At 46.4% G+C, this 16,092-nt stretch overlaps 1 protein-coding gene across 2 annotated transcripts in view; it reads right to left on the reverse strand.

Annotated features, from left to right (window-relative positions):
• The window catches only part of TNRC18 (trinucleotide repeat containing 18), a 186,118-nt gene that overhangs the window by 128,829 nt on the left and 41,197 nt on the right, over positions 1–16,092 (reverse strand). For both annotated transcript variants that reach the window (XM_066577234.1, XM_066577232.1), the window contains exons 4-6: positions 12,619–14,262; positions 7,170–7,266; positions 1,665–1,864 (exon numbers count right to left, since the gene is read on the reverse strand). In XM_066577234.1, coding sequence (XP_066433331.1) covers positions 1,665–1,864; positions 7,170–7,266; positions 12,619–14,262 — 1,941 coding nt within the window. The remainder of the gene's footprint in view (positions 1–1,664; positions 1,865–7,169; positions 7,267–12,618; positions 14,263–16,092) is intronic.

Raw genomic sequence — 16,092 nt, forward strand, 5'->3', positions numbered from 1 at the left:
AAGCTTGTGTGAAGTGGTGGACAAGTTGCTCACCACAGTATGATACATTCTCACACCGTGGAGCCACGTGGGACCACACATGACTTTGTTCTCTGCCGTACCCCAATGCTTGCCACGCTGAGTCTTACTCCGGGAAGAGAGCTGAATGTGAGGGGTAGATAATCCAAGTGGCTCCCTCAGTGTCTACACAGGATCACTGCGTGCAAGGTCTTGAACATTGCAGCTTGAATATCTCCTGGGTGCCAGGTATCCTCCCGCGATGCCTTCAGCTACTGGCCACTGGAAGAATGAGCGGCAGTCCCCGCTAGGCCAGCCGGCCAGCAGCCCCACTCCTGCAATGCAGTTTCGGCAGCAGGGAGAAGTACGCCAGGTCCCACTGTGTACAGAGTTCTGCAATGGAAGCCGCCGGACAGTCGCAGCTAAGAGTAGGACAGCTCCAAGATGAAAACTAGGAGGATAACAAAGTGGAAATGTAGGACCTAAGCTTACATGTCTCTACGCAGCTCGGCAGTTTGTCCTCCAAAAGGTTAATTCCGAGTGAGTGTGGCCTGCGTTCTTCAAGCTGTTATCCTACCCTAATTTCAGTTCACTGTATTTTTCCAGCAGAGGATAAAATTGTGATTATAGTTAAGGCCCATTTACACGTAATGGTTATCGCTCAAAATGTGTTCAAACTAATGAATTTGAGCGCTAATCTTTCGTCACATTACAAAAAAAAAAAAAAAAAGAAAAGAAAAAAAGAAAAACCTTGTTGGCTCGCTGGCTTCTCATCTGGGGTAAATGCTCCCCTACCCAATACTTCACATAGGAGGTAAAGCGCTGAGCGATCCAGCAGCAATTTTTTTTATGTATACGCTCTGCGCGAGCGCTGGCGACATAACAGTGATATCAGCACCCATGAAGTCTTTTACCCGACTGCGGGCCCATGTAAAAGGGCCATTAGTTAGATCGCTGGGTTACTTGAACCCATGACAGCACTTTAAGTTTCCCCCCTTTTTTTTAGTATCAAGACAAATTCTAATAAATATATATATATATATATATATATATATATATATATATATATATATATATATATATATATATATATATATATACACATATACACATACACACATATATACATACATACATATACACATACATACATATACACACACACACTTATAATCAATAAGTGTAATCACTCTTTTTTAAATATGCGAGCTTGAACCTGCGATTGCCTTATCATTTGTACAATACACTGCAATACTTTTAAGTTGCAGTCTTTGGCACATTTACTGGCATTTTACTCTAGTAGAATCTCTTACAGCTGTATAATCTTTCAGTTACTTTTACTTTATAGTGAATCAGTCTAAAGGACCATCTTGTGTCTGAATGTCTGAGAAACAATGCAAAGTCTGGAGCTACAGCAAGAACTGTGACCAATCAGATTTAACATAGTATATCAGGCTGAACAAGGGTGGAACCTCATTAATATTTAACAGCAGCAATTTTGCAAATATACATGGTAAAAAAAATTCAAGACCACCGCAGCGTACGTTACTGAAGAAAATCATTGTGCAGAAAAAAACTTTAACAAGCCGTAGTTTACCATATGATGCAACAAACGCTTCAGAAACAGAGGGGAAAAGCATTCTGGTGACAAACTATCCTTTACTTACCATATGGATGATCAGCGTGCCATAAACAAGGCATAATGCCACTAGATAGCCAGGGATAAGCAGCCAGATGTGATGTGGAGTCTGGTGCCCACGGTCCGGACAGCGTGGTGCCTCCTGTTACCATAAGGTTAGGGCTCAGCCCGATGGCAGCACATCCCGCTGGATGCATCTGGGAGAGGTCCGTAAGATCTTTGTTTTCTCTGAAAGAGACCAAAACCGGCATCATTACATATTCATACAGCTGTGCCTCTATGCTAACTCCCTTATCTTAGGGACCAAGAGATTTTCACTGCCACATGCCAAGAGCCATAACTCAATTGATCTAACCATATGAGAGCTTGCTTTTTGAGAGGACTTGTATTTTTTAGTGGCACCCTTCTGGGGTACATATAATGGGATCTCTTTCAAGTTGAGAAATATGCCCATTGTGGCCTAAATCTTATGTCTGTACACACAGTAGGGCCTAAAGAGAAGGCAGCAGCCAGCGGCTCTCAGAACACCAATACTGCGCCCCCCACTGCGCACTACTAAGAGGCACCGGGCTGCCAAAATAGAACACGACCACAAATTACCCCTTATTGCGCACACTGAATACTCTCATGCCAGTTTATTAATGTATTTATTCAAAGCAGTTGAAAATTTCATTTTTCCCCCTCAAATGCCTAATTTTAAAAGCCTTTTTTCCATACAGCACACATGAATATGAAGACCTGCAACTCAAGGTATCACAACGTTTAGACGGACAACCATTTAGGCTATATTCTGCTGCCTGGCCGCATTGTAAGGCCCAAATGTTAGCTTGAATGAAATAAAGGTGAAACGGTCAAGTCCCCCAAGGCAAAAGCAACGAGTCGTGACCGACTCCTAGGGTGACGTCCCATCGTAACGTTTTCTAGGCAGACTGTTTTTGCGGGGTGGTTTGCCATTGCCTTCGCCAGTCATCTTTACCCCCCACCAAGCTGGGTACCTGCACCATGCAGGGATTGAACCCGCAACCTTCAGGCTGTGAGTGAGAGCTTAGGACTGCATTCTGCTGCCTTAACACCCTGCGCCACAAGATGGACCCACTAACCCCACCCCCCTCACAATGGTGAGTGGTCTTTCACCACACCACGCTTGGAGCATACCCAACATCTTTTTGTCACCTCCTGTGTCTCTGTTGGGTTAATTCTCTAGGAAAATGCTTCCCTTCCCTTGCCCAAAAGACAGAGGCCTTAATGATGCTCTCCTAGAATTGCAGGAATGTCCCGGTTTGCATAACATAAATGAATTATGAAGTGGATCAAGTTCTGGGCAAGATTGTGGGGTATAGTGGAGTAAAGGCCCATTTACATGGAACAATGATCGCTCAAAATTCGCTCAAATGATAGCTTGAGTGACAGTTCTGACTAAGCATCTTTGCAAAACTATGTAGCTAATTAGCTACTTAAGAGTTATGCAGGTGACCTGGGATACCCTGCTGACAGCTCTGAGAACAATGCATCTGTTTGGAATATGCAAACAGCAGCATTGTTCTTGGTGCTTTCAGCTGATGTCCCGCTGAGAACTGCCAGCTGGTATCCTGCCATCAGCACCGCCCACTGAGATATCAGCACACAGTGCTAAAAAGGCTCATCGCTTATTTCTAGCTGACTAGAATGAGAGATGGACAAACAGTGCACGAAAAGTGCACGATGGGCGCGCGTTTAGACGCAACGGTTATCGCTCATAAAATGGGTTTTGAGCAAATTTTGAGAGAATCGTTTTTTCTAAACGGACTTTTTCTCCCCCCTTTACTGTTCAAGTGTAGGATAGTAAATGCCGCCTCAGTGTACAGTTAAAGGGGCTGTCGGTTATGTAAAGGCCATGCTACCAGCTCCCCTCCGGTCACTTAAGACCATGTTCACATGCTGTTTTTCACTGTGGATTTGAAGTGGCATCTGTGCAAATTCCAAATTCAAACCACAGTGAAATTCTGCATCTGAAGTCTCATTAGTTTAAAGCCATATTTTCATGGTCAAGAAAACGTCACGAGTTATGTGCGCAAACGTACAGAACTAGCACACTGTATTTAATGGAACGAGCGCCTTTCTCTTGCACTGATGGTCCCAGTACAGCTGAGGAACTGCTTGGCGAAGTTTCCAATTCATTGTCAAATCGCTGCACAATTTTGTGAACAGAAGCTTTTCCTGCAAAACTGCGCATCAATAATATTCAAACTTGCCAACATGCTGTTAGCGGGGTTATCCAGGGACAGGGTGTTACACCAACGTTCGCTCAGCTTGCAGTAGGATACCTATCCTTCTGCGCTCCCTGCCGGCTCACAAGCTTTCTCCTGAATGTCACTGCTGGGACCAGAGCCGGCAGCGGCAGGTATGTGTTCTGTCATTTTACTACTGCAAGCCGAGCCAGCGTTTGTGTAATACTAAGCCCCCGGATGACACCTTTCGGCTGCAGCATTACTACCCAGAGGCCACCCGGTGGAGCGTCCGGTGTCTACAGCCAGACTCCACAAGGTTTGAAAGCATATTACATTGATTTACTCTCTGGGTGCAGGACGGCCTGGATGACCTCGGGCTCCTAGCAAACCGCAACTTTTAATGAAACCATCAAGTATGCAAAAACTATTAGGTGGACAACAATAAAACGTTACGGGGAGCTATAAGTTAGGCCTCCCTCACACAGGCGTTTGCAGTGAAGGCAGCATTTTTCACCACTGCGTTTACCATGATTTAAAGGGGTTGTCCCGCGTAACAAAGTGGGGTTATACACTTCTGTATGGCCATATTAATGCACTTTGTAATGTACATCGTGCATTATGAGCCATACAGAAGTTATTCACTTACCTGTTCCGTTGCTAGCGTCCTCGTCTCCATGGTGCCGTCTAATTTTCAGCGTCTAATCGCCCGATTAGACGCGCTTGCGCAGTCCGGTCTTCTCCGTGTTGAATGGGGCTGCTCGTGCTGGAGAGCTGCTCCCCGTAGCTCTGCCCCGTCACGTGTGCCGATTCCAGACAATCAGGAGGCTGGAATCGGCAATGGAGCGCACAGAAGACCTGCGGTCCACCGAGGGTGAAGATCCCGGCGGCCATCTTCACAAGGTAGGTAAGTCGTCACCGGAGCACGGGGATTCGGGTAAGTACTATCCGGGGTTTTTTTTTTCAACACATGCATCGGGTTGGTCTCGCGCCGAACGGGGGGCTATTGAAAAAAAAAAAACCTGTTTCGGCGCGGGACAACCCCTTTAAGCAGCGCTGGCGTTCAGTAATGCCAGCGTTCTGAGCACAGCTAAAAAAATATATATATATATATATATCTATATATATATCTATATCTCTCTCAAACACTCACCTAGTAGGCTCCGTCTGCGGTCCCTGCTTGTCTGTGCCTGCAGAGCATCTCCTGCTGGTAATGGGGTTTCAAGATCATGCCTCCAGCAAGAGATTGCTCTGATTGGCTGAGCTGTGAACCATTCATTCGTTGAATGGCTGTGAATAGCGCATCCAGAGCTGGCTGTGATTGGCACTGGATTAGCCAGTCAGAGCAATCTCTTGCTGGAGGCGGTTTCTTCAAACCCCATCTCTAGCAAAAGATACTCTGACTAGTGCCTGGAGTCCCAGAGAGCAGTGGTAGGAACCCCGACAGCTTCAGTGAGTAGAACTTTTTTTTTTTTTGGTAGTGCAGCTAGTGCTGTGTTTAGTGCTGCCCAAAATGCGGCACCAAGTTGTGCTGCATTTTCAGCAGTGCTGCTAACGCTGCACATTCATTTCAATTGGCGACGCAGGGCTCAAAACAGTTAAAGATAGGACATGCATCGCTGTCATAGCGCAGCATTGAAGACGCTTGTGTGAACAGACCCCATTGAAATGAATGAGAGCCTTGTACAGCGTTTAGCCCAGCGCTAAACGCTGTAAAAAAAAAAACAGTCTGTGTGAGGGAGGTTTAAGTGTTGTAGTAGTAAATGTAACGGGGTTATTGAGCTTAATAGTAACATAGGAGATCTAACTTACCCAAATTTTTTTAATCGTTCCTCTCAATTTGTTATATATGTCCTGGAATGCCGCCGTGGCCTCCAGTAAGTAGGTAGAACCACTACGCATCTCCGAATATGTATTAATAAACACACCGAATGGGCAAAAATGACATGCTAGCATGGCACATAATAAAGATTTCAAAGCCTTTTGACTCCTAAGGAGCATAATGCTAAAGACAGGAGATTTAATAAGAAAAAAGGAAAGATTCTGTGTTTGTATATTGAATACAATAGTATCTATGGGGCTAGCAACATGATAGAGGTGGTTTATGCTTGCTGCATTATTATTTACTCCATATGTAATATTTAATATAATCCCTTCATTGCCTGCCTTTTATCCATTATAATCTTTATAGGGTTTTACATGTTTTATGCATTTCATTTGCTCGTTAGCCTTCTATTTTCTGCAGATCTTGCAGAGTTCTTCCATGGAGCATCACAGTGAGGATTCAGTTAGTGGAGATTCCTGGCACACCTGATCTGCAGCCTGCGTTTGGGAATATGTGCGACACTCTCCAACAAAGTGTAATTACGTCTATAGTCATTTTAATGAGCAGGTAGTCTGGCTGGCCGTCTCACTGGCTTTTCTCAGTCAACTAAATGGTTTGTCCCACTTTTAGCTGGTGTGCTGCAGGAAGCAGTCTGCTCCATACATTGCAAAGTGGGCCAGGTTGGTACTGCATGGCTGAGTCTCATTCGCTTCAATAGGACTCAGCATGCAGTCAGTACCAATTCAAGCCACTACGCAACATACAGAGCTGTCTGATTCCAGAAACAAAACCACTAGAAGCAAGACATCCACTTTAAAGTTTCAGTAACTACTTGGGATACAAGCTGGCCCTCCGTCTAGTTCTCCCATAGCTGTTTTCAGCAGCACATGCTCCTTTTACAATGTGGAGTTGTACTGCTGAAAACAATGATTTTGCACCATCAACAACTAGAGATGAGCGAGCATGCTCGTTTAAGGCTGCTACTCCATCGAGTAGCAGTCTTATCGAGTAACTGTGTACTCGCCCGAGCAGCATGCGCGGTAGCGAGGGGAGAGAGAGAGATCCTTCTCTCCCCCCCCCCCCCCCCCCCCAGCTGCCTCCCCCGCATGCTGCTCGATTGAGTACACAGTTACTCGATAAGACTGCTACTCGATGGAGTAGCAGTCTTAAACGAGCGTGCTCGCTCATCTCTATTAACAACCCAACCAGCCTTGTTTACAGGGGATAATGATACAGTGGAGCTAATGATCTAATGAACGCTCCTTCACAATTATTGGCCTCTGCAATAGGGTCATACGGTTGGGTTCACACCTGCATTTGGCATTTCATTTTCTCGTTCCAATGCCAGAGCATCACTACTAGATTAGGACAGTATCACAATGGAGGTATACAAATGATTAACATTTATACACACATACAAAAACATAAATTTAAAAAAAAAAAAATGCTTATTTACAGGAATGAAAAAGAAGAAAAATCTCACAGGTTTGTTAAACAAGCTCACCGAAGAAGCTTTGCATGATCCCTATCAAGTCTCTCCAACAGCAACCTCTCATTGCAGTGTCTGATCCGCTCATCCACGCTCTCCTCCCTTGTATGACCTATCAATAAAACCAGATGAAAATACTCAGAAAATTGTAAAGGAAAAAAAAGGCAAATTAGTTTAACTTATTCATATAAAAAGCTATATTATTTGTAGTGTTTTTCACCTTTAGGCCCCCTGCTCACAGCCGTTGCGGGGGGAGGGGGGGGGCGCTGTCAGTTCTCTGCGGTGAGCCTAACAGCAGAAAGGCTCACCGCGGAAAATCGCGGCATGACGCGATTTAGATCCCGCAAGTGTAGAATCGCTGAGTCTCCGCTCGTGGACAGCGGGGCTGCGCTTTCCATATCAACACATTATCGCCGTGGGCAACGCATTGAACAATCGCCCGTGGACAGGCAGCCTTAGTGTCTTTGTTTACTCCTGTTTGATCCCCAGGAAATATTCAGTCAATAACATTTTTTTCCCCTTCAGTACCTACTTCCAGGAGTTGAGTAATATCACCACTTAAAAAGTAATCTGTCCACTTAAACACGGTGTCCATTCTGCTGGCATCATGTTATAGAGCAGGAGCAGCCGAGCGGACTGATGCATCGTTTATGGGGGAAGATTCAGTAGGACTTGTATAATATTCATTTGTATCTCTGAGCTGAACAGTCCAGTGGGCGGAGCCATCAATGACTGAAGGCTGTATGTGTATGACTGTCCATATAGGGGTAGCTCCGCCCACTGGAATGTTCACCTCTGAATGTGCAGAGCTATAAATGAATATAATGAAGTATACTGGTTTTGACATCCACTGTTGCCTCCATTTGCAGTGGTGTTATGAATGACGAAACTGGATGCTATGGAGCGGAACTGGGTTGTCTTCAGCGATGAATCCGGGTTTAGTTTTCATGTCTGGAGACCTCGGGGTGAGCGCCTCTATCCTGCCTTTGCTGTGGAGTGGCACACTGCCCCTGCTGGTGTGATGATCCAGGGGGCCATAGCATACAACAGTCGGTCCCCCCTAGTAATGGTAGGAGGGACAATGACAGCTCAGCGATATGTTCAGGATGTCCTGCAGCCACATGTGTTCCTCTCATGGCGGCTATCCTGGGGGCAGCAGGATATTGCACGGCCGCACACACAAGGGGGTCACAGGAAGTCCCCACAACATTGTCACACTTCTGTGTCTGCCCGGACACTAGATTTATCACCAATAGAACATCTATGGGACCATCTGGGACACAAATTTCAACAGCCTACGAGTTTGCATAATATAGAGGCTCAGTTACACCAAATGTGGATCAATATGCCACAGGATACCAAACAGAACCTGTATGCCTCCATGCCCACCTGTATCACATCTTGTATCCAAGCTAGAAGCGGTACAACAGGGTACTAGAGCCTCCATGCCCACCTGTATCACATCTTGTATCCAAGCTAGTAGCGGTACAACAGGGTACTAGAGCCTCCATGCCCACCCGTATCACATCTTGTATCCAAGCTAGAAGCGGTACAACAGGGTACTAGAGCCTCCATGCCCACCTGTATCACATCTTGTATCCAAGCTAGTAGCGGTACAACAGGGTACTAGAGCCTCCATGCCCACCCGTATCACATCTTGTATCCAAGCTAGTAGCGGTACAACAGGGTACTAGAGCCTCCATGCCCACCCGTATCACATCTTGTATCCAAGCTAGAGGCGGTACAACAGGGTACTAGAGCCTCCATGCCCACCTGTATCACATCTTGTATCCAAGCTAGAGGCGGTACAACAGGGTACTAGAGCCTCCATGCCCACCTGTATCACATCTTGTATCCAAGCTAGAGGCGGTACAACAGGGTACTAGAGCCTCCATGCCCGCCTGTATCGCATCTTGTATCCAAGCTAGAGGTGGTATAACAGGGTACTAGAGCCTCCATGCTCCCTGTATCACATCTTGTATCCAAGCTAGAGGCGGTACAACAGGGTACTAGAGCCTCCATGCCCACCTGTATCACATCTTGTATCCAAGCTAGAGGTGGTACAACAGGGTACTAGAGCCTCCATGCCCACCCATATCACATCTTGTATCCGAGCTAAAGGCGGTACAACAGGGCACTATAGTCTCCATGCCTGCCCATATCACATCTTGTATCCAGGCTAGAGCCAAGTACTACAGGGTGATTAGAGCCTCCATGCGTGGCCATATCACAACTTGTATCCAAGCTAGAGGTGGTGCTAGAGGGTACTATTAGAGCCTACATGTGTGCCCATATCACATCTTATATCCAAGGTACTAGAGCCACCTTGCCCCCCATTGTCACATCTTGTATCCAAGCTGGAGGTGGTACAACAGGGCACTAGAACTTCCATGTCTGCCCATATCACAACTTGTATTCAAGCTAGAGGTGGTACAACAGGGCAGTAGAGCCACCATGCCCGCTTGTATCACATCTTGTATCCAAACTAGAAGCGGTACAAGAGGGCACTAGAGCCACCTTGCCCTCCTTCATCACATCTTGTATACACAAGCTAGACTAGGTACACAGGGTACTAGAGCCTCCATGCCCGCTCGTATCACATCTTGTATCCTAGCTAAAGGCGGTACCAACAGGGTACTAAAACCCCTATGCCTGCCTGTACCATATCTTGTTTCCAAGATAGAGGTGGGTGATGAAGCAGCTAGTATGTTACCACCCAGAAGTTCAGCCAATACTAGGAATAGTATAAGGGGATAAGCCTCGCCCCCTATAGCGCACCAAGATCTCTCACGTGCCAAGTTTAAAATAAAATAAAGGAGTGACGAAGCAGCGAAAGCTGAACAGGGAGTCCCAAGGAGACAAGAGAGAACGTGCCCAGCATGTTGGAGGGGTGGAAGATGCCCTTTCCTGACCCAAAGACCGAGGCGTTCTGGAAAGGTCTGCTCAGCAGCCACTGCGTGGACAAAGAATGAGTTTCAGCAAGCCAAGATACGAGGAGCGCCCCCATGTGTTACTGGGACAGTCCTGACAGCCAGTGGCTGATGTGTGCGTACTGATGTGGACAACACTTTCAGAACTGGACAGGTCCCTTTTTAAAGGTTAGAAAATAAAAAAACGTACAATCCTAAAATCTGATTAAAGAACCAGTTTAGTCCTGAAACAAAATTGTCATAACTTAAATGTGCCCGGCCCGCGGACTGTCATTTGTCATTTCCAAACATAGAATAGGCCGTCAGTATTTAATGAGTAGGGGTCCGACTCTTGGCAGCCCCAGCGGCTTGAAAGGGCATGTGAAATATGACAAAACTGCAATAAAAAGCATGATCACTGTGAAAGATACAGCACTGTGCAGAATGAACCAATGTGAACGATGCAAAGACAAGGGGAGAACGTGGTACCGATGCGGGACCACGAGGCTGCAGTGCAAACATCATGGTGCCGATGCGGGACCACGAGGCTGCAGTGCAAACATCATGGTGCCGATGCGGGACCACGAGGCTGCAGCGCAAACATCAATGTCACAGCTCCAAACAGTTGGTCTGCGGGGGTGTCACAAGTTGGACCCCCCACCAATATAAAATGCATGGCCAATGATATTAGTCTGCATGACTCCTTTTAAACCGCAAATCATGGCCATATTATGGACACTTAGGGCTGGGTTCACATGGGGCGAAATTCCGCATGGAAATTTCGCCGGCAATCTAAAGCCCGAGCCTAAGCAGCAAAGTGGACGAGATTTGCAAGTCTGCGCTGAAACTGGCATGTTGTGCGGAATTCAAAGCCGCGGCATGTCAATTGTATCGCTGTTTACACTGTGGGATCTCTCCCCTCTATGGGGAGGGATGGCCGCAGCAGAAAAGAAGCGGACAAGCAGTTTAAACCCGCGCCGAATTGCGCAGGTTTTGAAGCGGTCTTTCTGCTGCAAAAATCACGCAGAATTTCTGTGCGGTCCCGCTGTGGACATTCCGCGAGAGTTCCATCCCGTGGGAACGTGGCCTTATAGTCTTGTTAGCTTTATACTTTAGTGCCACCTATAATTATTATTTATGCTCCGATCGTACTACTTCCTGCCTTGTTCCCTACAATCTCCCACATGACAGAATTTGGTAACGCAGCGTTTGGGGCCCACAGCATCCAAGCTCTGACTCAAGGCTAGAATCACACATGCCGTTTCAATTAAAAGTCAGGAGCGAATAAAACGACGTTCTAAAAGAAAAGGCAGATTTCCTTCATATCAACTCCTGTGTTTGGTTCAAAAAGTGGCATCAAAGACGACATGCAGGACTCAAGTCTAAGAGGTAAAACTGAATAGTACTCTTCCTATTGGCAGATTTCAGTATTAGGGTGACTACCCACTACAGTTTTTTTTTCCCTGCGAAATTCACAGCATTTTTTTTCTGCAGGGGTCTATGGGACTTGTAATGTTAAAATTGCGATCGCGCAAAACCGCGATTTTAACATTACAAGTCCCATAGACCCCTGCAGAAAAAAAAACTGCTGCGAATTTCGCAGGAAAAAAACAACTGTAGTGGGTAGTCACCCTTATGTGGTTTAATATGGAAAACTGACGCAGGAACTTCCCAGGGTCTCCCCTCCAGGGTTGTATTGAGGCGATGTGAGTGAGGAGCAGTTAACCTCAACGGCATCGAAAACCAAAATAAATCGTGACAAAAGTCTTACACAGTTTTTCAGGCGTGATTTAGGATGTGGATTTACCACACATTTATGTGATGACAAATAGTCACCTATTGGCTTGTTCTATGCATATGGCTTCTCCCAGAGCACCGGCCCCCCATAGGACCCTATGCACTATCATGGTGTCAGTTCTTCAGGTGGTGACATAGTAATGTACACCCGCTGCACGGAGAGCCCTTACAGTGCATGGGATCCATTGGGGGAGCTGGCGCTGTGGAGAAGTCACCTGCATAGAAAAGCTTCTCTATACGCAGCACGCCGCCGGGGACACGTATAAAGTGTTGTAATGGGAAGAGCCATGTGCAGCTGTACTATAGAGACCGGATGCAGACGCAGCTGGAGCGCCCTCTTCTGCCATGTAGTGAGATAAAGACAGATTTCCCTAGCAACGTATTCTCATAGTTGTACAAGGAAAAACATACAGAACGACTAATAAAACAAATTACAAAAGTGCTTCGAATTGCCTAGTCTGCACTTTTTTGTTAACAAAATTGACATTAAATTGAGATGACGGTTACACTTTAACGATCTGTGCCTCGTTGAGCATACTGTGCAACAGTACAAGCAGTTTTATAAAAAAGAATGGGGCTCATTCGCGGGGGACGAGCGGGGAGACCGGAGCTGGCCGCGGGGGACGAGCGGGGAGACCGGAGCTGGCCGCTGCTTTGGATCTCACTGTATTCACACAAACTTGCAGGCTTTTGGCAAGTTATTACATTCTGGTGTCACTTGAGTTCTCTACAGTATTATTACCCTTTAAATGTCTTACCTTTAGAGGAGAGCATTTTATTTCCACCATTGTCTTTTTGTCGAGCAACAGCCACAGCGATGCCAACCGGTGGATTCCGTACTTCCATATCCCCCTGAAAACCTAATGAATCCTTAGCCACAGCTTTAGCGCTTTCAGGTCTATCTGGATCTCTTTTGACCTCCGGCGGAGACAAACTGTGGACTTTAGCATCTTTTAGTCGCTTTTCATCCAACCTCATATTGCCAAGACCACCAAAAGGGCTCTTTTTGCCACTATTTTGCCAAGAAGCAGTCTCTTTCTCAAAGTTTCCACTATATTTAATAAGATTCTGCATGGCAGAGCGCTCACAATGACCAGATGGATGTGTGGATTCCAGGTTGGTTTTTCGAGAACCCAAATTTTTAGACTCTGTACTAAGTTTAGTTACTTCCTCTTTTCCATGGTTTATTTGGGAGTGTTTTGACGAAACTGGTAACGGTGAGCTTCTAAAATGACTGGTATCTAATTGCTTTGTCTTCTCTTCTGGGTGCTTTGCAAAGCTATTCCCTTGGTCTTTTCGATGAAAATCAACAAATCCAGACATTGTGCCCGTCTCTTTGACACAGTCTTCCTGCCCACAATGGATAGGATCGGCACTAGACGCGTATGATTTTTTCTCCAAGGAGACATGGCCATGATTGTTCGAGAGAGAGTCTGATACACCTTGGCCTTTTAGGGAGGAATTACAGCATATTACAGATCCCTGCTCTCGGGCACCATCGGCTTTTTTTGTTTCATTTAATAAAAAGTCTTGAGGAAAACGAGAATGAGAGAATTGGGCCTTTTCTTCAGGCTTCCTCAATTCTTTTCCATTAAGGTGACCTAGTTGGGTACCAACTTGTATAGAATTGCTATGTTCATCAGAAGCTTCGATAGTTGACACAAAATTAGGTGTCAGTGTCTTTATATCACTGGTAGGGTCCTTGGCTTGTTGAATGATGCTGTACATGGAAGAATAGGGTGGGTGAGCAGGTAATGGCGGAGTGGAGGCTGCTTTACAGAAGTAGTTTACGGGGTGAGAGGACGGACATGTGCATTGTGTACTCACATTTTTATCTGGCGGCACAACAGGATCTTCAAGCTTATTTTGATTTGAGTTTGTGTGGCACAAAGGCCTTATGTTCTCATCATGTCTACTTGGTTGCCTGATACATTTGCCTTCTGCAGAGCCAGTAGATTTGAAGACCGAGTCACCCACATAATTACTCAACAGAGGCGTTTGGAGGTGCTTGGACTTTGTTTCAAGGTTTCCCGACCAGCGGTTCGGCATGAATTCAGACATAAAGGACAAGTGATGCTCCCCTTGTTTAGGTACCCTATGAAGACTCATTCTCCTCTTCTCCTTCTCAGCTTTACTGTCCAGCTCACGGTCACTGAAGTCAGCAAAATGGGTCTCCTCCGAAAATCTCCTATCTTTTTTTGCTGTGCTCAGCATGGAAGGAGTAAGACAGACTTCACTTCTGAAAACTTTTTCCCTAGAGTCTCTGGAAGTCTCTTTGGAAGTTTTAAATGAATGACAGACTGAATCATTTTCATGTGAGCCGTGCGTCTGATGAGAGGAGCTCTTTAAGACGGATGCCTGCGGATGATATGTCGACTGTTGACCAATAAAGCAAAAGCCATCTGGGGGGGGGGAAAAAAAAAAAAGGAAAAATGTAAATAGTTATACATAAACAAGTTTGCAACACGTAATGTCTAAATGCTAGATAGTCTAAACAGCAAAACACAATTTCTGAATAATATCTCTACATAAAGTTATCCGATACCCACATCAACTTTGTGGTTTCCTCAATGAAAAGGGTATGTTCACATGAATCGGATTTGCCGATAGCAAATACAACTTGTATTTACAAGAAGATCTGCAGCAGAAATCTAACGCCTCATGCTCACAGCCGTGGCGGACTCCGCTGCAATATTCCGCTGGCGGAGTCCGACAAGGCACCCCCCAAAGACCCCATACTCACCTCTCCAGATCCCCTGTGCGAGTCTCATCTGGCGAGCTGGCGTGCATGTGCAGTGCAGCACATGATGCGCCGGCGGCGACACGTAATCACGCGATACTTACACTGTGCCCACAGCAGAAGTATCGCGTGACGGAGGCCTTCCATTAACTACAATGGAAGGCAGATGCGTGTTTTTCAGCAGCAATTAGAACATGACACGATTTCTTGCACGCTGCGGAATTCCGCATTGTGAACATTGAGCTATTAGGTTTAATAGAACCTAATAGTTGCGGGATAAGGCCGTGTTTCACGTGGCTGAAATCCGTCCGTGGGCATTAGCCCTGAGGCTGAAACTCAAACTTCTAACGCAGATATGTCATATAGGACACATCTACAAGAGGATTCATTTTTAACCCCTTCCAGCACCAGGCCAAACTAACGTTAACGTTTGGCTGGGAAGGGGTTTGCGCAAATGGACAGAAACCTACATCCTATGGATAGCCTGGGCTCAGAGGCTGAGCCTGCATCGCCCCCAGTGGGAGTCGGCTGTGACTGGCAGCCAGTTTCCTGCTGCAACAGTGGGCATTGATGAAAATACTGATCCCCGCTGTGAACCCCTTACATGCCACAATAAAATGTTAATCAGGCAGAATGTATTCACAGTGAGGGTGCTCCATCTGTGACGTTATCAGCCCTCTGCCATGGCCTGCGGCCGCTATGGTTAACAATAATGCACTGCAGTTCAGATACTTCAAATGTATTATCATTGTGATCGTAGCATCGCAGGTTCGAGTTCCCCACAGGGACATTAAAAAGGCCAATAAATATCAAATTAAAAATAAAAAAAAAAATAAAAAAAAAATAAAAAAAAAAAAAGGCTTTCCTGCGTACCTTCCCCTATGTTATATAAAAAAAAAAAAGCTTAGGGGGCGTGGCCTGACCAAGCACCAAGATGGCTGCTTAATTTAAGTGCTCCGAGCGCAGAGGCTTTTAAAAGCAACTTTTAAGCAAAAACGGTCGTTTCCCACCCGACAGAAAGACACCCTGCACTACCGACAGTAGCGGTGAGCGGAAGATCCGTCCTCAGCGTTCCATCTACTGCACGGACACCCGGAGAACCCGCTCCTTGCTCGTGGCGATTTCTCCATAGCGGACCCTGCACCTACAGCGCACGTGGTTTCCCGGAGGGTGAGAGACGGCCGGTGGTTTCGTTCGGAGATCGGCGGTCCCTGTACCTGCCGCCCGTAGCGAAAAGAGGGGAGCTGGATCCGGTGGAAAGACTGCCGGCTTCCCATCTACTGAACGGACACCCGGAGTGCCCGCTTTCTGCATGTGCCGGCTTCTCCACAGCGGCCCCTGCACCTCAGCGCACACAGTCTCCCCGGTGGTGTGAGACAGCCGGTGGGTCGTCCGGAGGCCGGCTGTTCCTGACACCTGCCGCTCTTAACGAAGAGAAAGACCCGGGAGAGAGCCTACACGGCTGTCATTGACGGAGAGCGGAGGAATCGTT

Source organism: Eleutherodactylus coqui, chromosome 8 (assembly GCF_035609145.1).
Source record: "Eleutherodactylus coqui strain aEleCoq1 chromosome 8, aEleCoq1.hap1, whole genome shotgun sequence".
In the NCBI taxonomy this organism is placed as follows: domain Eukaryota; kingdom Metazoa; phylum Chordata; class Amphibia; order Anura; family Eleutherodactylidae; genus Eleutherodactylus; species Eleutherodactylus coqui.